This window comes from Protopterus annectens, chromosome 8.part0 (genome assembly GCF_019279795.1).
Source record: "Protopterus annectens isolate FY-2018-M chromosome 8.part0, PAN1.0, whole genome shotgun sequence".
NCBI classification, from domain to species: domain Eukaryota; kingdom Metazoa; phylum Chordata; order Ceratodontiformes; family Protopteridae; genus Protopterus; species Protopterus annectens.
The window spans coordinates 332,750,966-332,773,629 of record NC_056741.1 but is presented as its reverse complement, the minus strand read 5'-3'; the positions used below and the strand labels follow the sequence as shown (position 1 = coordinate 332,773,629).

At 37.8% G+C, this 22,664-nt stretch overlaps 1 protein-coding gene across 1 annotated transcript in view; it reads right to left on the bottom strand.

Moving 5' to 3' along the window:
- LOC122808789 (A-kinase anchor protein 13-like) overlaps window positions 1-22,664 on the bottom strand; it is a 1,176,608-nt gene that overhangs the window by 156,745 nt on the left and 997,199 nt on the right. The window contains exon 4 of the mRNA XM_044079825.1: window positions 15,136-15,238. Coding sequence (XP_043935760.1) covers window positions 15,136-15,238 — 103 coding nt within the window. The remainder of the gene's footprint in view (window positions 1-15,135; window positions 15,239-22,664) is intronic.

Below are 22,664 nucleotides of genomic sequence, written 5' to 3'. Positions count from 1 at the left end.
TGAAAATGTGACTGTAGAATTTCAACATTCAGAATCCAATATCTGGAAATACGTTTATTTATTGGTGCAATTCTATGCCTATCAAAAACCACACCACAGGCCCCCACTGTTGGTTAGGAATGTGCCGAAAACAAGCCTGCATATTTATTTTCATTTTTCCCCTAACAAATAACTAATTTCTCAAAACTTATAACAACCTGAAGCTACATTCATAACTGTGACTATAACCTTAACTCTATTTTTTGGGGGGGCTAGAGTTAGACATTATGCTCTTAACAGGCTCCACTTTCACCCACAGTGACTCCTTAAGACTAACCCAACCCCCGAGTCCAGGAAACCTTGCATCTAACCCTTCTCAATGTAGAACTAAGTACTGCTATGTATGAAACAGGCCTGCAGCTTCATTCACACTGTCTGTTTAAGACTAACCCAGCCCCAACTCTAACCATAGCTATAACAATGAATACAAATTAGGCTCTTGCTTATGGATATGACTGAATTAAGTGCGCATCCTTAGTCATAATACCGGTCTATGACAAACCCAGCCTTTAAAGTTCAACATAAACCTTAATCTCAGTCTTAACCGCAACAGAAACATTACTGATAACACTTATGCTTAATACAAAAATATAGCATACCATAGGAATCGGTCTAAAGTAACTCAATTTTCACTTTATAGTTACAGTATACCACACAAGTTGAGCAAGGACCCATCCAAAGTAAGTGACATTTTACTTTTTCTCCTTTTGGTTGCAGCTTCCTTAGGTGAAGAACAACTACATCCAGGGTTTCACTCTCTCTTTGTTCTCCAGAACTTCTACGGACTTTCTTTATCACCTATTCTTGTCAGAATCTTCTTCTTCTGGAATGCTTCCACTACAAAGCAGTGACTGCTATTGTTTCTCTACTGTGGATTTTTGTGCAGGCTCACATACAGATTTCACCCTCTGATACTGTTAACTGTTTTATGTTCTATAAGTACAAGCGATCTTTAGATCACCATCTAGTAGTTGTACAGATTTGTTTCACTTTGTCATACAACATTCTCCACAGTGTAGAACTACATGGGTGAGCCTTAGCACTCGAGCAAGTCACATAGCGAAATGTGGAACTTTCACATAGAAGTGAAATAGTATCCTGCTGTTGCTCTTCAAAACAGTGGTGACTTCACTTTCCATTATTTGATCAGCTCCCAAATCACAATTTTAGCCAATTAGCAAAGAGAGAAAGCAGACCAATCAGAAACAAACTTCCAGAGGAGAAATGGCCAATTAGAATATCCAGTAGACACAAGTGTGTGGTATCAGGGCAGCCCATTCAGCCACCTTGAAGCACAGGAAGAAAATGAAAATGACTTATAGTTATCCTCCATTTCCCTTGCTAAACATGGTTGTGGCTAATCACATTTATGAGTTGGAGAAATAAAAAGCAAAACAGAACTAAAGCAAGAACTGCACTATGGGAGTTATAGGGATACATGTGAGTGTGAGAGTGTGAGTTACCCTCTTAGCTCAAGAATCAGAGGCAAAGGCAAAAAAATAAGTGAGGAGAAAGCTATCAAATTAGATATAGAATTTTAATATTGTTTTTAGATTTGCTAGAATAAAAGGTTTTGCATTAGCATGCATTTTCTGAAATCAAAAAGAGGTACAAAGCCAAATCGCTGCATATAATGTAATCCAACAAGTTTAATAAACTTGTTCCATAAAACCTAACTGGATGGAATCTGTTTGAGAGAGCTTTTTTATTACAGTTCAGTTCAGGTTCCCATGGTGTTAAAAATATTCCAAGAAACAAATGGAACATTTTTAGAACTAATGACAGCAGTTTTGAACAGATGGGTTCTGAGCCACATACAGTTTATAAAACAGCCTACGATATCAACATAATATTGGAAAACATGCAAAAACAGAATAAGAACTTGAGGTAAAATAATATGGGAACTCATACATGTGGGGCCCGTCAACAATGTGCTTATATACTAGAGGTTAGCAGCTTTTGTTTAATGAATGACGGGTGTTTGAAGATTACCTTCCAGAGTGGCAATTGTGGTTCAGGAGGCACAGTTTATCTAGCTAAATGTGATTCGTAGCTGGCTTTTTATGTAGGAAAAACTGAGAGAACCCTCTGGAAGAGAATTTATTAACATTATTGTGCTATAGTGAATGCTAATTCAAAATGTCCTTTTTAAATGCTCCTTGTTTTGCCCTTCTTTTAAGAGATTCGGGTTTGGGATTCTGGACTACATTTCTCATGACCCTGGGAGTGGGGCTTGGGAGGCCATGTTAGAACATTGAGAGTTACTGTGGCAATTTAGGTTACAGGCCAATAAGAAATCAGGATTGAATGATGTCCCATCTATTATGCCAGTGTCAAAATTAAGGACAGCTAAACTTTAAAGGTTTGGGTTTTCAAACAGTAGGTTTTATGTACATTTTTGTGTCTAGTTTTTAATCAGTTTTATTTTTTTTTTCACCATTTCTTAATGTTTTAAAGCTTGATGGAATGTTTTTTGGAATGAAAACTTTAATTACTTGATTGGGTTAATTATGTAAGGTATTTAAGGAGGTTGATGTCATTTCCCCTTTTGTTTTGATTAAGTCCTTTGGTAATTGTAAAGATGTACATGTTTAAAAGATTTTACATTTGGTCTTGTTTTTTGGAAGAGGTTTATTAAAGTTGTTGGATCACATTGACTGCAGAGTTTTAGCTTTGTACCTCTTTTTGATTTCAGTTTTGTGCTGTGGGTAGATTATCGTGTTTTCTTTTGGTTTTCATGCATTTTTTGAAGAATATGAAGTCTGAAACTTAAAATGTCTATCGTTATTTAGTGACTGCAGTTCTCACTATGGGAAGAATGTCTGAAGAACAGACAAAAATGAGAAAAAAAAAATCAGGGATATTCAGCAAAATCAAGAATAGTTAAGGAAAGTTGTGCATCTATGAATGGGGAGGCAGAAATGGAAGATGTAATTTTTGCATTGTCTGTGTCTGACAGCAGTAACTTTGTTGTTGATATAATTTAAGCAGGTCTTCACTGACTGAATCAGAATAACATGTCTGAGTAGTACATTATCAATAAAGTGGATCTAATTGCTGGCCTCACTGGTGTGTGTGTGTGTGTGTGTGTGTGTGTGTGTGTGTGTGTGTGTGTGTGTGTGTTGGGTGGGGTCCTGTGTATCTGTGCCTCTGCATCTTTGTACATGTCTCTGTGTCTTGCAATTATAGTCAGTTTATTGACTATTCTTCTCAGTCTGTGACAAATTAAAAACCCATTTAGCTTCAGGTTGCTTTTGACTACTGTCAGTGCTTAATGTCTGATATTTTCTTCTCTTGGGAAGTGGACATCAAGTTCAGGTTCAGACTCCTGCTGTATTGTTAGTTCAGAACTCATTTTTGCTCCTATTCTGCATCTTAGAATTTGGATTAGCACTTTTACTGGAAGTGCCTATAGTTGTATGTTCTGATTTTTGTATTTGGTTATATGGATACACAGGTTCTGCTGTGTCACCATGTTTTGCACCACTACCAGTCATAAATGTGGCCAGCCTCTGGGTTCAAGTTAAGTTTAGTGTTTTCTTTGCTGGGATGTAGACCTTTGCAGCCTTTGTATTCTTGGCCTCACGTTCCACTTCCTTGCCTGAAAGGAAGGTTTACACTGGGTATACTGTCTCATACTGATGTTTTATACCTTAGCTTCTGAATTCTATGAAGTTTCTTTCAGAGAAATAATTCTCTTATCTTGCAATAGGGCAAAGCGGACAGTTGCTGTATTTTCTGCACTACTTGCTCTTTGGTGTTTGCGTTAAGACTTTTTTCCATAGATAATGTGTCACCACAGGTGTAAGGTCTTCATTTGAATGTCTCCTGCTACATTAGGTTTCTTGTTAGGCCTGTCTTAGGCATCTTGGACACTGTATATCTACCCCCAAGTCCTTAAGTCAGTTCTTGTGTCTCTGGGATCTGTGAATTTTGCACCACAGTAGAATCAGACTCATTAGTTTGGATTATGGCACGTAGTCTCTGAATGACTTGATGGTTTCACTATCAGGTAATGCACTGAGCACGTCCAGCTGTTTTCTCTTTTAACCACTCTCTTGTTGTGCTACTGGAATAAGTATGTCATGTTTTTGTTCTGGAGTCAGGCTTTCTTGTATATCCTCATCAGAAGAAAACAGTAGCTGCATATCTGTTTCTGCAAATTGGTCTTGATTATCTCCAAATATTTATCTTGAGGTTTGGAGGTTTACATTCACCTTTCAGAGTTCTATCTATGCAAGTTAGTTCTTCTGCTTTGCAGGACATTTGTCCTTCCTTCTGCAACACATTAATGAAGATCTAAATATTCTAAATAAAATAAAAGTACACAGCACCTTATGTTAACTTTAATTTTACAAAATCCCACCAATGTTTTGGAGAAGACACTTTGTTGATGCGCCATACAAACTTACAACTAAAGAAGTGCATAATAAAGAACTTTTTCCAGGCCACATTTAACTGTCATGAAAACACACTTATTGCCTGAGCAGGTTTCTGTACAGGCACAAAGACTGTATTCTTCAATGTATACCAGTGGTTTAGTACTAACAATTCACTGCGGAGGACTTGTTTTTTTTCTCAGGTGTCACATATACATTATCACAGAGCCCTTAATACAAATCCATTGCTGTGTAGAATTATAAAGTTCCCCAGTAATATCCGGTGCTGTATAGAGCTGCACCAGTTGTATGCGATTTTTATGCTGCACATCACTCGCTCTGTTTTCACTTCACAAAACCTGGGTGTACCCCTTCACATGGAGCATCCCCAGCTACACACATTCCCATCAGCACTGCATTTTGCAAGTAGTATAACTCTGTTTTAGGTGCAGAAAGCACTTCAATTTATAGCAGAGTATGCTTTTTACTTGCTTTAAATACAGGACAAATTCTCAAAGGAAAAACAAAATGATACGTGGTTCATGTAAGCTAGTATTAGTATATTTTTATTCTCACTGTTACAATATACCCTTCTCTGGAACTCTTTAATGCTTCTTACTGAAAGAGCAAATAATGCATGCAAGGGTTTAGCTTTCATGCATACAGACCATCTCAGCTGCCTTTATCTCCACATTCTTCATGAGGGTGTGGTAGGTAACAAGATTCTCAGTAACACTGCTGTACATTTATTTATGTGCCTGACTTCAACATTTTTTTTCTGGGTGGGTACAGACCTCTTTACTAAACTTAGGTGATTAATGCACATAAAGACATTATTTTTTATCAAATGAAATGCAACAGGCTCATAATGCTGTGTACTATTTTCTAGGTAGGTAGCAATAGCCGGGATTAAAATATGCCCAAATTCTCCACCATATGCAACCCAGCACTTATGTGTAACTTCAAATAAGGACATTCACCATCTTTCCCAAAACAGAGACCAAAAACATGTATTTTAGCAAAATATGAGAGTCGTTTATTTGAAAATAAGCAATATAAAATATGCCATCAACAGAAATTAGCTTCATTTAGCAGATTTTCAAAAGAAACTTTTTGATGAAGCTAAGTTCAGTCTAAACATACATTACCTAGCTGGTAAACACTACTTTGGCTTCCTGCTGCCTTTAGACAAGCTGAAAACAATACATTTGCTGAGGCATAACATTCTGAGCAGGTTAAATAAGGAATCACTTGAAAGATGCTCAGTTCTTACTCTTTAGTCACAACATACCATAAAGTAAAAACATACCATAAAGGTTAAATATGGACCCAGTTCAAAGTAACTCACTTATCAGTCCTTTTTTTGGTTTCAGTTTCCCAAGCTGAAAAACAATTACATTTATGATTTCACTCTCTCTTTCCCTTCTATGGGACTTAGTGTCTTTCTCATGTCACTGATTCTTGTCAGTGTCTTCATGTAGTAGCTACCTGCCACTTTCTCTACTGTGGGTTTTTATGCAGGCTGGCATGCAGCTTCCAACCTCTCACTTTCTCTGCCTGAGTAAACATAAGTGATCAGTAGATCGCCACCTAGTGGTTGTCCAATTTTGTTTTATGTGTTTCTCACAATATGTGCATATGCATATGTATACATTCTTAACTTAGGAGTTCCACTGATAATGCTATAAGCTGCTGTTAGCAAACAGACTGCAAAAAGTTGTGATAAAAAATTCTGCCATCCATCCATGTATCCAGCTGTTCCTTAAACATATCTACACTCCGACTCCTAATTTCTTGGGGAATAGCATTCTAAATCCTTGGAACAGTCTCAGTAATGAACTTTGATCTCAAACCTAATTTATAGAGATTTTACAATTCAAATTAGAGTATTTATGATAGCATCATACCATAATTCTAAATTCAACAATACTTGCCTCATGTCTTTATATACAGTAAAAGCAAGTAAGAACTGCTTTTCCCTGTAATATCTATAGTGGATAATATGCAGATGCAATCTTTGGCACGTTTTCTTACAACTCAAATTATTCACAGAAAGCATACATTTAATAAACCTCATCTGGACTTATTCTAATTTAGTCGGGTCTTACTGTAGGAAAAAAAATAAACTATTATATTCAAGCAGTGGTCTAATGTAGATTTTATAAAGTAAAGCCATTACTTAGGTCTCAAGTAGCAGGATATTTAAGAGACATCCCACTTGTTTCCAAAGTTTTGTTCTTAACAACACCCAAGTGTTTACTAGGTCTAAATCAAAAATGTCATCAACTGTAGATAAGGTTATAGCCTCAAAAACTAATGGACGCCTTAGTATTATTTTGCCAAATACATGACACAGCACATACTACTATTAATAGTTAGATTGTTACATGTGGCCCATCAGGATGCGTTTTCCAGGTAGCTATTAGCATAAGTATAGCCGCCATAGGTTGGTACTAGAATATCAGCCCTAGGGCCTATACAAGCCTAGCCAAACCATTCCCGGATATTTCTTCCCACAATATTTACCTCCCTGGACCCCTGTCTAGCAGGGCGACTGACATGATCCCCAGGGTGAATTTCCTATCTTCCATCCAATCGTCAAGGTTCCTTTTGAAGAGGGCTAAGGAGGTGCTCTGCTTGACATGTATGGGCAGTCTATTCCAGGGTATGGGGAGTCTCTGGGTCAGGAACCTATCCCTCCAGCATGTTTTGTTCATTGTGATGACAAGGTTTAGATCCCTGGAGCGCATGGCTCTTAGGGATTGGGATTTCTTTAAGTGGAGCATGCCCAACAGCTCAGGGTTTGACATGGCCTTGTATGTTAAGCAGATATCGCCTCCGAGTAGACGATATGCCACAGAGTATAGCTGGAGTTTTTTTAGACTGTCATCATAGGGCATCTGCTTTAGGCCTGTGATTCTTTTAGTGAGGTATTTCTGCGGCCTTTCCAGCTGTTGCAGAGGTCTTGTGAGGTACATACCAAATGCAGCACTGTACTCTATAATGTGTCTAATGAGGGAGGAGTACAGTGGGACAATGACCTCCTTTTCTGGATGAAAAGCCCTTAGTGATGAGGTGTGCCACATAAGATTTCCTGACTGTTGTGGCAATGTGGTTATCAAAGGCGAGACCACTGTCCACCTGTGTCCCCAAGTCCCTCATCACACTTTCGGTATTTAGTGTACTACCACCTGTGTGGTAATTCATGGGTACATGTTTTTTCCCAAAGGGGATAACTATACATTTATTGGCATTAAGCTTGAGTCCATGGCTCTGGCACCAAGCATTTGTTTCTGTAAGGCCCTTTTGTAGAATATCCACATCATTTGGGGATTCAATAATGGCTCCCAGTTTGCAGTCATCTGCCAGAGTCCCTTAGTGTTGGCCTGTACTTCAGAGAAGTAGATACCAAACAAGAGCAGTCCCAGGACTGAACTCTGAGGTACTCCACTTGTCTGGAGGTGGAGTTGGTGACTTTTACAGTCTGGGTTCTGTCAGTAAGCCAGTTGGCAACCCATAGAGTGACATAGGAATTTATGCCCAGCTTAGTAAGTTTATCTAGGATTCCAGAGTGGGTGATGGTGTCGAAGGCCTTGGTGAGGTCCAGATAGGCTGTGTGGACCACCTTACCCTCATCCACAGCTCTGGAGACTGATTCAAAGAAGTCAATCAGGTTCAGGAGACAAGATTGGCCCTTCATGAACCCAAACTGGGTGGGGTCCAGTGTTTGAAGGTTGCCAATGACTTTGTTTATAAGTTCCATGATAATGCGTTCCATGCCCTTGCAGATCAGGCTCTTCAGACTGTGGGCATGAAGCCTTGAGGCTATGATTAAACATGACACTTAGGAGAGGTGCCAGTTCATTTTGCAGTTCATGTAGTACACAGCCCGGAATGTCATCTGGATCCATGGATGCTGTATTCTTAGCTTTGGAGAGAGTGGTTTCTACCTGTGTGGCCGTGATTACTGGAATTTGGCAATCTTTTGGTACTGAGATAGGCCCTTTAGGGGATGAGAGGAGGGTGAAGTTGGCACTAAATTGATCTGCTAGGATACTGGTGACATCCTTGGGATTAGTATACTTAATGCCATTCTGTTGTAGCTCAGAGCAGATCTGAGCATTGCCTTTTAGATTCTTGACATAACTGTAGAATGCCTTGTGGCAGTCGTTGGAAACTTTGGCAATTTTATTTTCGTAACTAGCTTTGGAGGATTTTATGAGGGATCTCGGCTTCTTACTGAGGCTGGTAAGGGAGTTTTTTGCATCCTGGGATTTTCCTCTTTTCTGCAACAGTTTCTTCCTTCTGTTGTATAGTTTGTTTATGGCAGGGGACCGCCAGATTGGCTTCCTTTTTTGGAGGAGAGCGTTGTGGTTCTATTTGGGATGGCCTGATTCATACACGAGTGGATGTGCTCGTACAGTGCCTTAGTGAAGGATTCAGCAGTCAAACATTCAGCTCCCGTCTGCATGGGTGCCATGAAGTTTGTCACTTCTGACTTAAGTAGCATGAAGTTGGCTTTGGAGAAGTTTTCTTTTAGAGGTTTCCTTACTGGGGAGTGGGGGTGGAATGTGGATGTCAAGGGTGACTTGCTTATGGTCAGACCTGACCAATGAAGGGGTGACCACTGGTGTGGAGCATCTATCTCCCATGTTGGTAATGACCAGGTCTAGGATATTAGAGCCCCTGGTGGGACAATGGATTAGTTGATCCAGGGAATTGGAATTTATGAATTCCAAGAACCGATGGGAAAAGGTGTTAATGGCAGGGTAGTTGAAATCACCCAGTATTAGGGTGTTTGCTTGTATCTTAATATTTTCCAGTATGTTTAGAAAGGTGTAGCGAGAATCTTGGGGCATGGTGGGGGATCTGCAGCAAGCTACAGTTTGGACTGCAGTCTTTCCTAGTGTTAGTTACACCTGGAGAATTTCAGACGCACTGTGTTGGGCAACTAGCCTGGAGATGTGAATATCCTTGGTGAATATGGACACTCCTCCACCTTTAGTGTTTTGGTCTTGGTTTGATGGCTGAAAAGTGTGGTAAGAGTTGTAGTCTGGTATTGCAGGGGTGCTCTCTGGAGTCTTGAACTAGGTCTCAGTTACTGCACCGATATCGATGTTCTCCATTTTTTAGGAGTGCCTCGAAAGAGTGCATTTTCAGATTTAGACTTCTAGGACTGAGTAACATTATCTTCAGATTCTGCATGCTTGTATCTGTTACAGTGGTGGTTTTGTCCTTTGAACCTTGCCTAAAAAAGGCACTATAGGGATGGCAAGAGCTTTAACCAGTAACCTGAATCCCAGGGGTGACAGGTGCAGACCATCTCTGGCAAAGCATTGTGGTTTGTCAATCATGTCATCCCAGGCAGACAGACACTGGATCCCCTGTGAATCACACCAGAGGCTTAGCCAATTGTTGAATTCAATCATTTTGTCCTTATACTGTGGTATCATTCTGGGCGAAGGCAATATGCTACTCAGGGCTAGGGTCATACCTGCCTGGGCCACATGATTTGAGAGCTCTTCCATGTCTCTTTTCATGTAGTCCAGATAGGTACATCTCAAGTCATTCACTCCAACATGGACAATGACAGAGTTGTATATGTACTTGTTGTGGAGTGACTTGAGTGCATGCATTATGTGGCAGATCCTGGCACCAGACAGGCAGCTGACTGTAATTTTCTCCTTGCTCAGCCTGGTGAGTGGGATATCAGTGTGCCTGACTACGGAGTCACCTATGACTAAAGTGTTGGGTACATTGTCTTGCCTTACAGGCTGAAGTTGGGTGGCACACTGGTGTTGTGAGCTATGTGTCACTTTGGTTGTGACTGGTGTTTGTGTTTCAGCTTCAGAGGTCCTTGTTGCTTTGGCAGGTTAATGTTAATGGCCTCCGCATATGTGGGTTTAGTTTTGCTATGTGTGGGTGTTGATGGTGTGGGTTTTGTAGGGCTATGTGTTGTTTGAGGTGTAGTGCAGGTGTTAACCTTCTAATCTTGACTGTCTAGCACAATCTTGGCTGGAGAGAGCTTTACTTCCAGTTTGGCTATGTAAGTGCATCTCTCACAGGTTGTAGTGTTAGGTAGTAGGAGGAGAGTGTTGTCTGTGTACATGAGGCAGTTGCTGCATTGCTCCAGTATGCCCAGATTCACCAGGTGGACAGGAGAAATCACCAGAAGCTGACCCTTGGACATGCCTGTTTAGGTGCTTTTTTTGTAAAGTACAAGAGAAATTTTCCTTTACCTTTGCAAGGTGCTTTGCAGTTATAGGCTGTTTAGTGCCTACGATTAATTTCTCCTTATTAACATGCAGAGTTGAGTGCTTGTATCAGTTTAAGGCTTCCTAGTGCTTTCCAGCCATTTCTAGAGCAAGTGCTAGTCACAGAGGTTCAGATTTTAGTGCTACTACTAAGAAACCAGCTAGTTCTATGGGGAAATTTGAAGAGCAGACTTTCTGGCGCCTGGAATAGTTTAACCGTAGCCCCGCGGTGCTGCAAGATGTGAAAAGTGTGCAAACACATGCGTCTTTAAGCCAGAAAGTTGAAAGGGATAGAAATCGGCCCAAAATGGCTAATAAAATTACAATTTCAGAGCTGGAAACCACTCCTCTAGCGTTAGATAGGCAGTACAATGCTCACCACTCCCACTGGTAAGCAGTAGGACTTCCCACTACCCCAGCAAGGTCTGGATAGCTCTGAACACAGAAAATAAAGTCCTGAAACCAACAAAGACTGGGATCTGGACTATACTAGCTAGGAAAGGCAGGAAATGAGCAAACAAGATAGATAGATAGATAGATAGTATTTTTTTTGTTAAAACAGGCTAAACAATGCAATAATACAGTAAAAAACACAGAAAAGGCTAACGCACTTGAGTGTGTATCCTTAAACAATAAATGCAATTAAAACTCTACAAAATTAGCAATTTAAAACTTTCTGAATGAAGCAAGGCAAGTGCACAACTGAAAAACTATTTAAGAGGCAGTAATACAGTAGAATAAGTAACTTGTCTACATATACAGAAAAGTCTATATATACAGAAAAGCAGCTAAAACACACAAACAATTCAGATGCAGTGCAACCTAGAGCACTTGAGTTGTAGCAATATTAAGGCAAATACAGTTTTAATAAATGCACTAAAGTATACTCTATATTTCCAAAATGTTTGAGAAAGACAGTCAAAACAAGAGATTCAGGTTTTTTTTTTTTGTAAGAAAGGGAAAAGGAGGAACAGAAGGAAAGAAACTAAGTGGGTTGGCCTTCTCAGATGTTCTCTCTGTATTGGGTAGAATGAGCTAATGACACTAGACTAGGAGGAGTGTCCCAGATCAAGTTTACAGTAGGGGCGGGCAACTGCAAAGCCACCAAATACTAAAGCTAGTAGCCTACACTCTTTTAGACAGTAAACACTACAGAAATGTTTATCACAGCAGTGAGCCACAAAATGAAAGTTTTTAAACAGATAAAGGAGCACAATGAAATGCAGTGAAACCAGCTATAAAGCTTTACAAACAGTGGGACAGTAAAAACGTATTCCTCAGGCACTGTAAGGTAGACAATTTTAGTTTAACCGTGCAGATTAGTTAATAGCAATAAAATACAGTAAAAAGTATGCAGCAGGCAGTAAAAAGTGCTATATATAAATTGCTAGAAGCAATAACAAGTATAAATAAACCAAAAAAAAAAAAACAGGATACTTATTGTTATACATCTCACATTAGAGTTGTAGTCAATGACCCTCCTCTACTCGGCTCAGTGACGGCTATAAATTCTACCTTGCAGTCATCTGCAAATTTATTCATACAACACTGTTTTTGTACTTACTTTTCTCACTTGCTTAGAGAAAAACAGCTCTTGTACTCACTTTCCTCACTTATCTAGAAGAATTTTTTTTTATTCAGGCATGTCCAAGGGTCAGCTCCCAGTGTTCTCTCCTGTCTATCTGATGAATTTGGGCATCTTGAGGCAATGTAGAAATTGCCTCGTACACAGACAACCCTCTCCTCCTACCACCCAACACTACAACCTATGAGAAATGCACTTATCAAGCCAAACTGGAGGTAAAGCTCTCTCCAACCAAGACTGAACTTGACAGTCATGAGGAGAAGGTAAACAATTGCACCACACCACACTCATAGTCTCACTAAATCTACACCACCAAAATCCACACATAGTAACACAAAAACATTTGCGGAGGCTCTCAATAATAATCTGCCTAAGCAACAGAGACCTCCAAAGCAGAAATGCAAGCAACCTCCATCCCCCAACACAACCCAAATGACACATAGGCCACAGACTCAGTGTGCCACTCAACCACAGCCAATAAGGCAAAACAACATATCCAACACACTAGTCATAGATGACTCTAGTCATAGATGACTCTATAGTCAGGCACACTGATGTCCCACTCACCAGGCTAACCAAGGAGAAGGTTACTGTCAGCTGCCTGTCAGGTGCCAGGATCCACCACATAACCCATGCACTCAGGTCACTCATACAAATATGACTGTCGTTGTCCATGTTGGTGTGAATGACCCGAGACATACCTCCCTGGACTACATGAAAAGAGACATGGAAGAACTCTCTGATCTTTTAGCCCAGACAGGTATGACCCTATGCGTGATAAGAGACCTTGGGACCAAGGTGGACAGTAGTCTCTCCATCGATAGTCACATCGCCACAGTAGTCAGGAAGTTCTTCTGCGTGGCACACCTCATCATAAAAGGGTTCTCATCCAGGAAAAAAGAGGTCATTGTTCCCCTCTATTCCACACTCATTAGACCCATTATAGAGTACAATGCCCTTTTGGAATGTACATCACAAGACATCTGCAGCAGCTAGAAAGGCCACAGAAGTACCTCACAAAGAGGATTACTGGCCTCAAACAAATGCCCTACACTGACCACCTCAAAAAACTCCAGCTTTAATCCGTAGCATATCACCTACTCTGAGGTGATCTCTGCCTAACATATAAAGCTATGTCAAACCCAGAGCTGTTGGACATGCTACACCTAAAGTAATCCCAATCCTTCTGAGCTACATGCTCTAGGGACCTAAACCTTGTCACCACAATAAACAGGACATGCTGGGGGGATAGATTCCTGTCCCAGAGACTTCCCATCCTCTGAAACAGGCTACCCATCTATGTCAAGCAAAGTTCTTCATTCTCACTCCAAGAAAAATCTTGATGAGTGGACGGGAAATGGGAAATACACCCCGGGGATCACTTGTGTGTCCCTGCTTGTCAGTGGTACAGGGAAAATATCTTTCTTGGGTGGCGTAAGCCAGGGAATCTTGTTGGCTAGGCTTACATAAGCCCTTGGGCCGATAGCCTAGTACCTATCTATAAACCTATAGGAAAAGTAGCCATCACAAGGTTAAATAGAAATGGTCCTAAAAAACGATCCCTGTGACACTCCTGAATGTGTTGACATAATATCCAACATACAACATATATTATACATATATACAACAGTCTATTGCATTTTTCCCAAGTGTTTTTATTATAATGTGAGAAGGTCTGAAAAGCTTTACTAGATCCACTCACACTGCTCCTGTGTATAAACCCATATCAATAGCTGAACTGACTTGATCATAAAAAGGTTAACAGACTTGTGAGTGTTGATTTACCCTTACTAAAAAAGTCATGCATACTGAAATCAATAGCTTATTAAAATGAGTGGTAAAGACAATAAGCTTAGTAGACCTTTTCAAAATATTTACCCATTACTGGTGTCATGTGAAACGTTTGCCTATATGTTTGGAGCAATGACCCATTGCCCTTTTTAAAAACTGAACTTATAACTGATGTCTTCCATGAACTTGGGTACATATGTAGGACATACAGCTGACTGCAGGAATCATCCTTGTGAAATGTTTTACTTTTTGTATGTCTATGCAGCAAACTAGAATGGTACAAGTAAACCACCAGCAAGGGCGAAAACTCTTCTGGATACCCCCCCACTGGCTGACTTGCTTGTAAATGTTACTCCAAGCTAATGCTAAAACTCAGTTCCCATACATGGTAGGCAATATGGTACCCACTGTCTAAGGTTACTGTACTCTGGATTAGCCTTTGAAGTATTTTTTTCCCTTTTGTAAACAAAACTGTGATTTTTTTCAGTCTTCAGCCAGGTTAGTTATTTTACCAGATTCCCATCACCAGTCCATCATACTCCCCCTGAATCTGATCTGTTGTGGGATTGCACAATGTGATTGCTTCAGCAGTCGCAAGGAATCCAGAAAGAGAGTTACAAATCAGTAGATAAAAAGTTAATGTGCTGTAACTGCAAGCCCCCTTCCCATACCTTCTCAGGCATACTTGCCTTTGCACACCAACCTAGTTTCTCACATTATCTGTGGGGGGGTTCCTACAACTGTATGTTATTTTTCAGTCTTATGTTACTTTAAGTAGGATGTTGTCGTCTAGCTCATTTCTTTTATGTATAGCATGTATGCACTCCTGGTATCTCCATACATCCTAACAGTCAGTTTATTGGCTTTTAACAACTATTACTAAGGACTCTGTCTTCCTGCATGTTTACTATGAAATGTTCTTGGATGCTGTTTTTAATGCTACTAACATTGTCTGCTAAATACACAAGATTCTCGGATACATTTCCTTTAGATGGCTGCTGTTACCTTCCTGGTATATTTTTAAACTGTATTTACTAGAAATAAATAAATAGAAGCAGGCCCCATAATCAAACTGTTTTCAACTCACCATCTGGGTCTTGAATTCTGAGTCTTCCTGTATCAGACTTTTGAACAAATGCACAGATAGAAGGCTCCGAGGCACTGTAGGCCTGCAGTCGTTTGGCATGGTGCTACAAAGCAAAACACAATAGTAAACATGTAGAACTAATAAGAAGGAACGCTGAATTACAAAGCTATTCAGACGAGATAGTTCTGAAAGACTGCAAACCTTTAAACCCCTTAGTAGATTCATTATCGTAATTTTAAATGATATGGTATTTTTCATTTTCTATGAGTCATAAGCAAACACAGCTGATGGGGGATGAAGATATTTAAGTGCTCTTGTCAACAGATACTGCATAATGAGAACACTACAGATCCTAGTTTTAAATGGTTTATCCTGACAGCGCATGAGACATCCAGGAATCCAATTCATCATCTAACTATTAAAGTATATCATTTGAAATGTTATCCACAGAATAAAAAAACAACATGTCTAAGCCCATTCTCCTGACTGAAGAGTTGCATGACGTGTACTAAGCAAGAACATTTGGTAAAACCTGTAATCATTACATTAAGTTGGTATGGCAAATTTACTTCAAGAGAATTGCTACTAGTTGATGACATTAGCATTCCATGTCAGTAGCAAAGCAACAGTGAGATTATCAATGGTTGTCTTTCAGTGGACTTTACAGAGATGGTCAGACAATTTACAATTGTTGACAGAAAATAGGAATTGAAATTATTCTGGTCTGGATCTTAACTTGATGCACAGAAAACATTTTCTTTTCAGTTACTCAGTCCAATCACTTGAGTGACCATCTGCCGACATATGTTACAGGCAACACAGTAGCTAATCAATAATCATAAGAACAATCTCTATAAGGAGTCGCAAGGATTTGCCCCTTGATAAGATAGGACAAAGCCACTGGCTTGAGGCAAACCTACCTGATCTATGTCCCAGATGTCAGTTTACACTCAGTGTTTTTCCAACAGTGAAGTTATAAACAAATTAGACAAAATATGCACCATCCCATTCAATAAAATGGAGAGTAACATTAGCAAGTCTCCCTCAGTCACAAAAAATATTTGTGAAACTTGGAAGCAAAGGATAAAGGTTGGAGAATCACACAACAAACAGAGGTAAGAAAAATCAAGAAATGCATATGAAACCCTTTGAAACATCATAATTTGGCAATCAAAATAGATTACTATTATTCAACAAAGGAACATGAAAATGAATCTAATCTTTGACAGAACGCAAATAGCTTATATAGGAAAACTCATTCAAACCTACAAGACCCAAGAGGCTTCAAAGAGTGTGCCTGCACTTTTGAAGCAAGTGTAACAAACCTTTGGTGTTGGATACAACCTCCTTACCTTATACAAGACTGAATTACAGATTCTGATGTAAAAGTGTGCGTTATTTTGCAATTTACTTTCTTGAAGATGGCCACCCAAACATTTTAGACTGATCCAGCAATGCCTAGCTACCTTAATATTAAGGCTTCTTTTGGTGACCTGCAAGCATGTAGTACAATGCACGTCATTTTTTTGGCTAATTGCAGGGAGGAATAAATTATACTTCAAGATCTAAAGCTTCTGCTTTTCTTTTAAGTTTCCCTGAAGTAAAATAATTTGTGGTGGTTACAGCTGTGCCATTTCCACTGAAAATTATACTTCTGAACTTCTAAACAGCTAAACACTTAAAAACAAATGTATTTCTTTACTTCTGTATATCTACCTCTGCAAATATTTCTTCACTTTTGACGGCATCTGAATGGCAAGCAAAACAGACACTGATGATGTGTCTGATGATGTGGTCTGTCTTTCATCAGGTACTTTACTTAGACTGCACTGTCTACAAGCAAGTGCATTCTTGCAAATAGCTTACTAGTACTTAAATATCTAGATGTATCCTGTATTCTATATTTGACTTATGACATAATACTTCATAAACCTAAACCGGTCTCTTACAGATTTATGAAGACAGAGGCTATTTATTCTTTAAAAAGAGTACGGCAAGGAGACTGCTCAAAATACAATGACCTGATTTGAACATGTGAAGAACTTAATAGTCAGGAACATTTTCAGCAATTTGTTATCCAGGCACATTAGCACGGAAACAACAAAAATGAAGACAGATTAATTGGAAGTGCTTCAGGCAGAATAAAACCAGCAAGATTGTTAACATCTGGCCGAGACCACCACCACCACCACCATCAGAATGTATTCGTGCTGCTTCCTCCAAAAAGAGTGGTCAGAATTTTGTTCTGACATAACTATCTGGGACCATTTACATTTTAAGTGCAGTGCTAAAATGCACACTGAAGACTTTTGTTGCATCGAAATCTGATGCATCTCACAGAACACTGACTTTTACGGAGTGGGACAGAGTGTTAATTTTCTAGTTAAAATTGCTAAAAAAACTTTTTGAATTTTACAGAATACCTGAAGGAAGTGAGTTTCGACCCTCTGGACAGCAGAAAAAAATATCGTGCATAGTTTAGTCTTTGCTGATTGAAGTATTTGATCATTTATTTAAAAATGTGTGTAGTGCATGGTAAAAAAGTCAAGTTCATGAGCTGATAGTGCTTTCATGATATTTGCAGCACTATCAGACATATCAAACCCTGCCTGTAGAGACTTAGGACTGTATCACTCTGCAAACATCTTCTTGAGCTGTTGATGAAAATGATCAGCTGTATTTTTTTTTTATATGAAGATGCACAGTGGTTCCTGTTTGTGATACATGATGAAATCCTGTTGGTACTGTCAGTAGTGGTACTGGATAAAGCAATGATAAAGAATGTTGGAAGAAAGGAAACCACTCACTAACCAATAACAGTACAGTTTATAATGCTTTCCTGATGTATGCAATCGGGTCTGTTTCTGCCTGTGAATATTTCAAATTTTCAGACATAGCTCTATGGACATCCATTTCTGCCTGTGAAAATTTCAAATAGTCAGGCATAGCTCTATGGACATCCATTTCTGCCTGTGAAAATTTCAAATCGTCAGGCATAGCTCTATGGACAGCATCATGCAGCTCAGAATACACTACTTTGGGAATAATTTCTACTGAATAACTGGGATTTTGGTGTTGCCATCATTTCTTTCAGATGCCTTGAGCTGGAGTTTGAAACAAAAGGGATGGCAGGTCAGTGGTCAATAGGTCTGCCTGCTTCAGCCCATTACTTTTGTAATGACTCAAATTTTTTTTTTTTACAGATTATAAACTACTACTGTGGACACATTTTTATCTTATGTTCCTTGGTGTTTGATAATGTCATAACAGCAAGCAAACCACACTGATGTAGCTACAAATGTTGCTACAAATCAGATTTTGAAATAGAAGAATTTCGATTTTCATTTCAGATAGGCCCCCAATTATGAACAGCATCATCCGTCCACCTCCATAACATTTTTATTTTGACCCTCTTGACCACCCTTCATATTACAGTAAACCTCTGCTTCCTCATAATTTTTTTTTTTTTTTTTTCAAAACAGGTTTATTGTTTTAACATACAAGAGAAATATCATAACAATTTTATACAAGTAATTAAAATAGGTATTATTATAATATTCAACAAAACAACTAAAGTATTTACAAAGACATCCACTACAATCAGATCAATTAATTAAACTAAAATACCATGCTATTTAAATTAAATTTTTTTTAACAAATTTTGTAAATTATCCCATACAATAAAATAAGATGTTTTTCTGTTTGTTCTAGTCCTAATTGTGTTTATTTCCATATGGCACACTGGATCTATCTGAGTTCATCGACATTTGAAAATACCGAAAACGAATTAACCGACACCAAAACAACGAAACTCATTTAACCGACGCCAGAAGATCGACAGTTCACAAACACGACATCGCATACACCCGACACAACATACCAACAAACAAAACACATCCCCTATCCAACACTCACACACACAACACAAGCACACCAAAATCCTTACAAACAAACACTAACCCATACATACACAACTAACCACAACCCTGACCCAAACCCTTACCCTAAGGTCCGTCACTATCGCACACTCACCCAACCCGCCCTAACCCTAACTCACTTATCCCACCCCTACCCCTACAAAACACCAACATTGCACACTTACCTTACTCGCACACTCACCTAACCGCCTAACCCTAACTCACTTATCCCACCCCTACCTACAAAACACCAACATTGCACACTTACCTTACTCGCACACTCACCTAACCGCCTAACCTAACTCACTTATCCCACCCCTACCCCTACTAAACACCAGCATCGCACACTTACCTTACTCGCACCCTTACCCCATCACAGCTTCTCAGCGTCGGTGTCTTCCTCCGTCGGTCTTCTGCCTCGTCGATCTTCTGGCGTCGGTGACGTGACTTTCGACATTCTCGTGTCGGTTAATCCATTGTCGGTATTTTAACGTGTCGATGAACTCAGATAGACCCGGCACACTATATTCATAACATTTTTAAATTCATTGAACGAAGGAGGTGTATCTGAAATCCAATTTCTAGTTATTATTTTCCTAGCCACTGCTAGAATAGACCATAACAAGGGAAGCTTAACCTTTTTAACACTTTGAGGTACAGGTGTGTTGAATAATATAAGAGATTTAGAAATAATGAAATTATCTGTAAAAAGAGCCTGCAAAAATTCATTAATTGACTTCCAGTATTCTTTCAATTTTATACAGTCATAAAACATATGAGCCCAGTCAGCATTAATTTCTACATTACATCTCTTACATAGATTATCTTTATTATTTATTTTATTCATCATCAAAGGTGTATAAAAAGATCTATGTAAAATTTCCATGTATAAAGTCTCCAGACAATGGAAGGCGTAGTTCTATAAGCAGATTCAATATATATTGTTTATCTTGTTGATTTGGTGGGTCCCCATTAATAGAAGTGAAATAATTCCAGTATGAATCTACACTGTAAAAGTTTCTTGTCTGATAACTTTATGTATGTATGAAAGTTTACCTTTATCAGAAACTTTATGTTGTAAATTTAATATCAAGTAATCAATCAGTGTTGGAATAGATTCTTTAACAGTTATAGACATTAAATCTATTTTATTAATGAGATGTTGTCTAAAGGTCTGAACCTCTAACCAGCAAGTTTCTCTTAGATCAAATTCTTGTTTTAAGAAATCTAGATTTTTAACTTTATTATCAGATATCAACTGATACCAGTACTTTCGATCATTATCTATAGCTAAATGAGTTCCTTCAGAAGTAGATGACAAAAGCATACCCTGATTATACATTATAGGAAATACAATAAAATTCCATTCCCTATACTTAGGGTGCATGAATATAAAGTTACGATAACTAATAATATTTAATGGGTAACAAACCATATGTTTAGGTGTAATAGGTGAAGTACAAAATTCCTTTAGTAACCATAACATGGAGTTATTTACAATCATATTTTTATGTGTTAAGGAGATTTTCATGAAGTGTATACTAATTAGCTCCCAATAATCTTTCCATTTTGTGACATATGACTGATCTATTAATAAAGTAATAACTTTTATAATAGAAGAGATAGTATATAAATTAAAGTCTGGAAAAGAAATACCCCCTTGAGACCAGCTATTAGTACGTTTCTTTAATGCAATCCTAGGTCTATTAGGTGCCCATAAGAAATTTAACATTAGTGTGTTCAGTTTCTTGATAATTATTTTTGTAGGTGGAAGTATTATTGATTGTATTAAGTATAAAATCTTGGGGAATATTATCATTTTAATAATTGTAAGTCTCTCCTCCATAGTAAAAACATATTATTCCAGGTATTAAAAGATTTTGTATATTAAGAAAACAGGTATTATAATTATTATATATAATAGATTTAATATCTTTAGATAGTATTATACCTAAATAAGTTATCTGACCTGAATTGGGTACATATTTAGTAAAATCACTAATGAGAATATTTTTCGTGTATATATAGGTAGTATTTTAGTTTTTCTTCATTGAATATTAAACCAGAAATACTTTTAAAATTCATCATGTTATCAAATAGAGACTGTATAGAAGAATTAGATCCTGCTGATGTAATTAGAACATCATCTGCAAAAGTTGAATTTTGGATGTTGTATTTTCATCTATTTCAAAACCCTCTATGTCAGTACTGTTTCTGATCAAATTAGCCCAAGGCTCCATTACTAAAGTGAATAATAGTGGAGAAAGTGGACATCCTTGTTTTGTACCTTTAAGAATGGGTATTTTTGTGAAACATATGTTCCTACCTTAATATAAGCCAACGTTCCTTTGTATAAATGTTCAATTAGATTTACAAATGCATCCGAGAAGTTTGTGCACTTCATTAAGGTAAACAGATAGTCCCAACTTACTGAATCAAATGCTGAACTTATATCAAGACTAATAAGTGTTAAATCTTTCTTTTCCTATTTGCAAAATCTATTAATGTTAAAGTTCTTCTTATATTATCAAAAGTATTTCTATTTACAATGAAGCCTGTCTGATCTATATCTATAATGCCGGGAATGATTGTCTTCAATCTATCAGCAAAGATATTCATAAACATTTTATAATCAACATTAAGTAATGAGATGGGCCGATATGAAGAACATCTAGTTGGATCTTTATTAGGTTTAAAATTGGCGAAATAAATGTATATTGCCAAGATGGGGGGGTTATTAACTCAGTTTGGGCCAAAATAAAAACCTTATGTATTAATGAATATGTATTTTTAGAAAGGATTTTATATATCTCTGGTATAATACCATCATTACCCGGTGCTTTATTTGATTTAAGCTTATTTATTTGTGTAATAACTTCTGTATATGAAATACTCTTGTCCAATAGTTTAATCTGTTGTTTATTAAGCTTTTATTCATATTTGTGGTTATAAACTCCTTTATTTTATCTTTAGGTTCCATGTTAATATTATTATGGTTAATTTTGTGAAAGTGATTTCTAAATTCATCTAGTATTTCTGGTATACTAGAAACATTCTTCTTTTCCTTAGAGAAAAGATTTCTTTGATATGGTTTTGTTTATTCAACCTTTTGTTTTATTTTTAAGTCTATGTAAGTATTTGGGGCTTATTGAATAAGACAAAAATTTGTATTTCTCTAAAGTTATTTTAACTTTATGAGTTAAAATTTCTTTGTATTTCTCATTTAGTTTGTTTATTTCTTCAATAACTTTCTTGTCCATAATATTTTCTTTATTATTATGTTTATAAGAGTCTAATTTACTTTGAATATCTAACAATTCCTTATCCCAAGATTTCCTTTTATTATTATACCATCTGATACTTTGTCCATATAGATATGATTTTAAGGCATCCCAAACATAAACAATGGAGACTTCAGGAGTGTTATTTATGTCTAAAAATGTTTTACTTCTGAAAGTATATATTCTTTATAGTCTTTTAGTTGAGTTAAGTATGCTGGTATCCTTTTGATCTGAACATTATGAGTATTTGTTATCATGAATTCAAAAACAATTGAATTATGATCAGATATAGGACATGAAATGATTTTGGAATTAATTAAATCTGTTACCA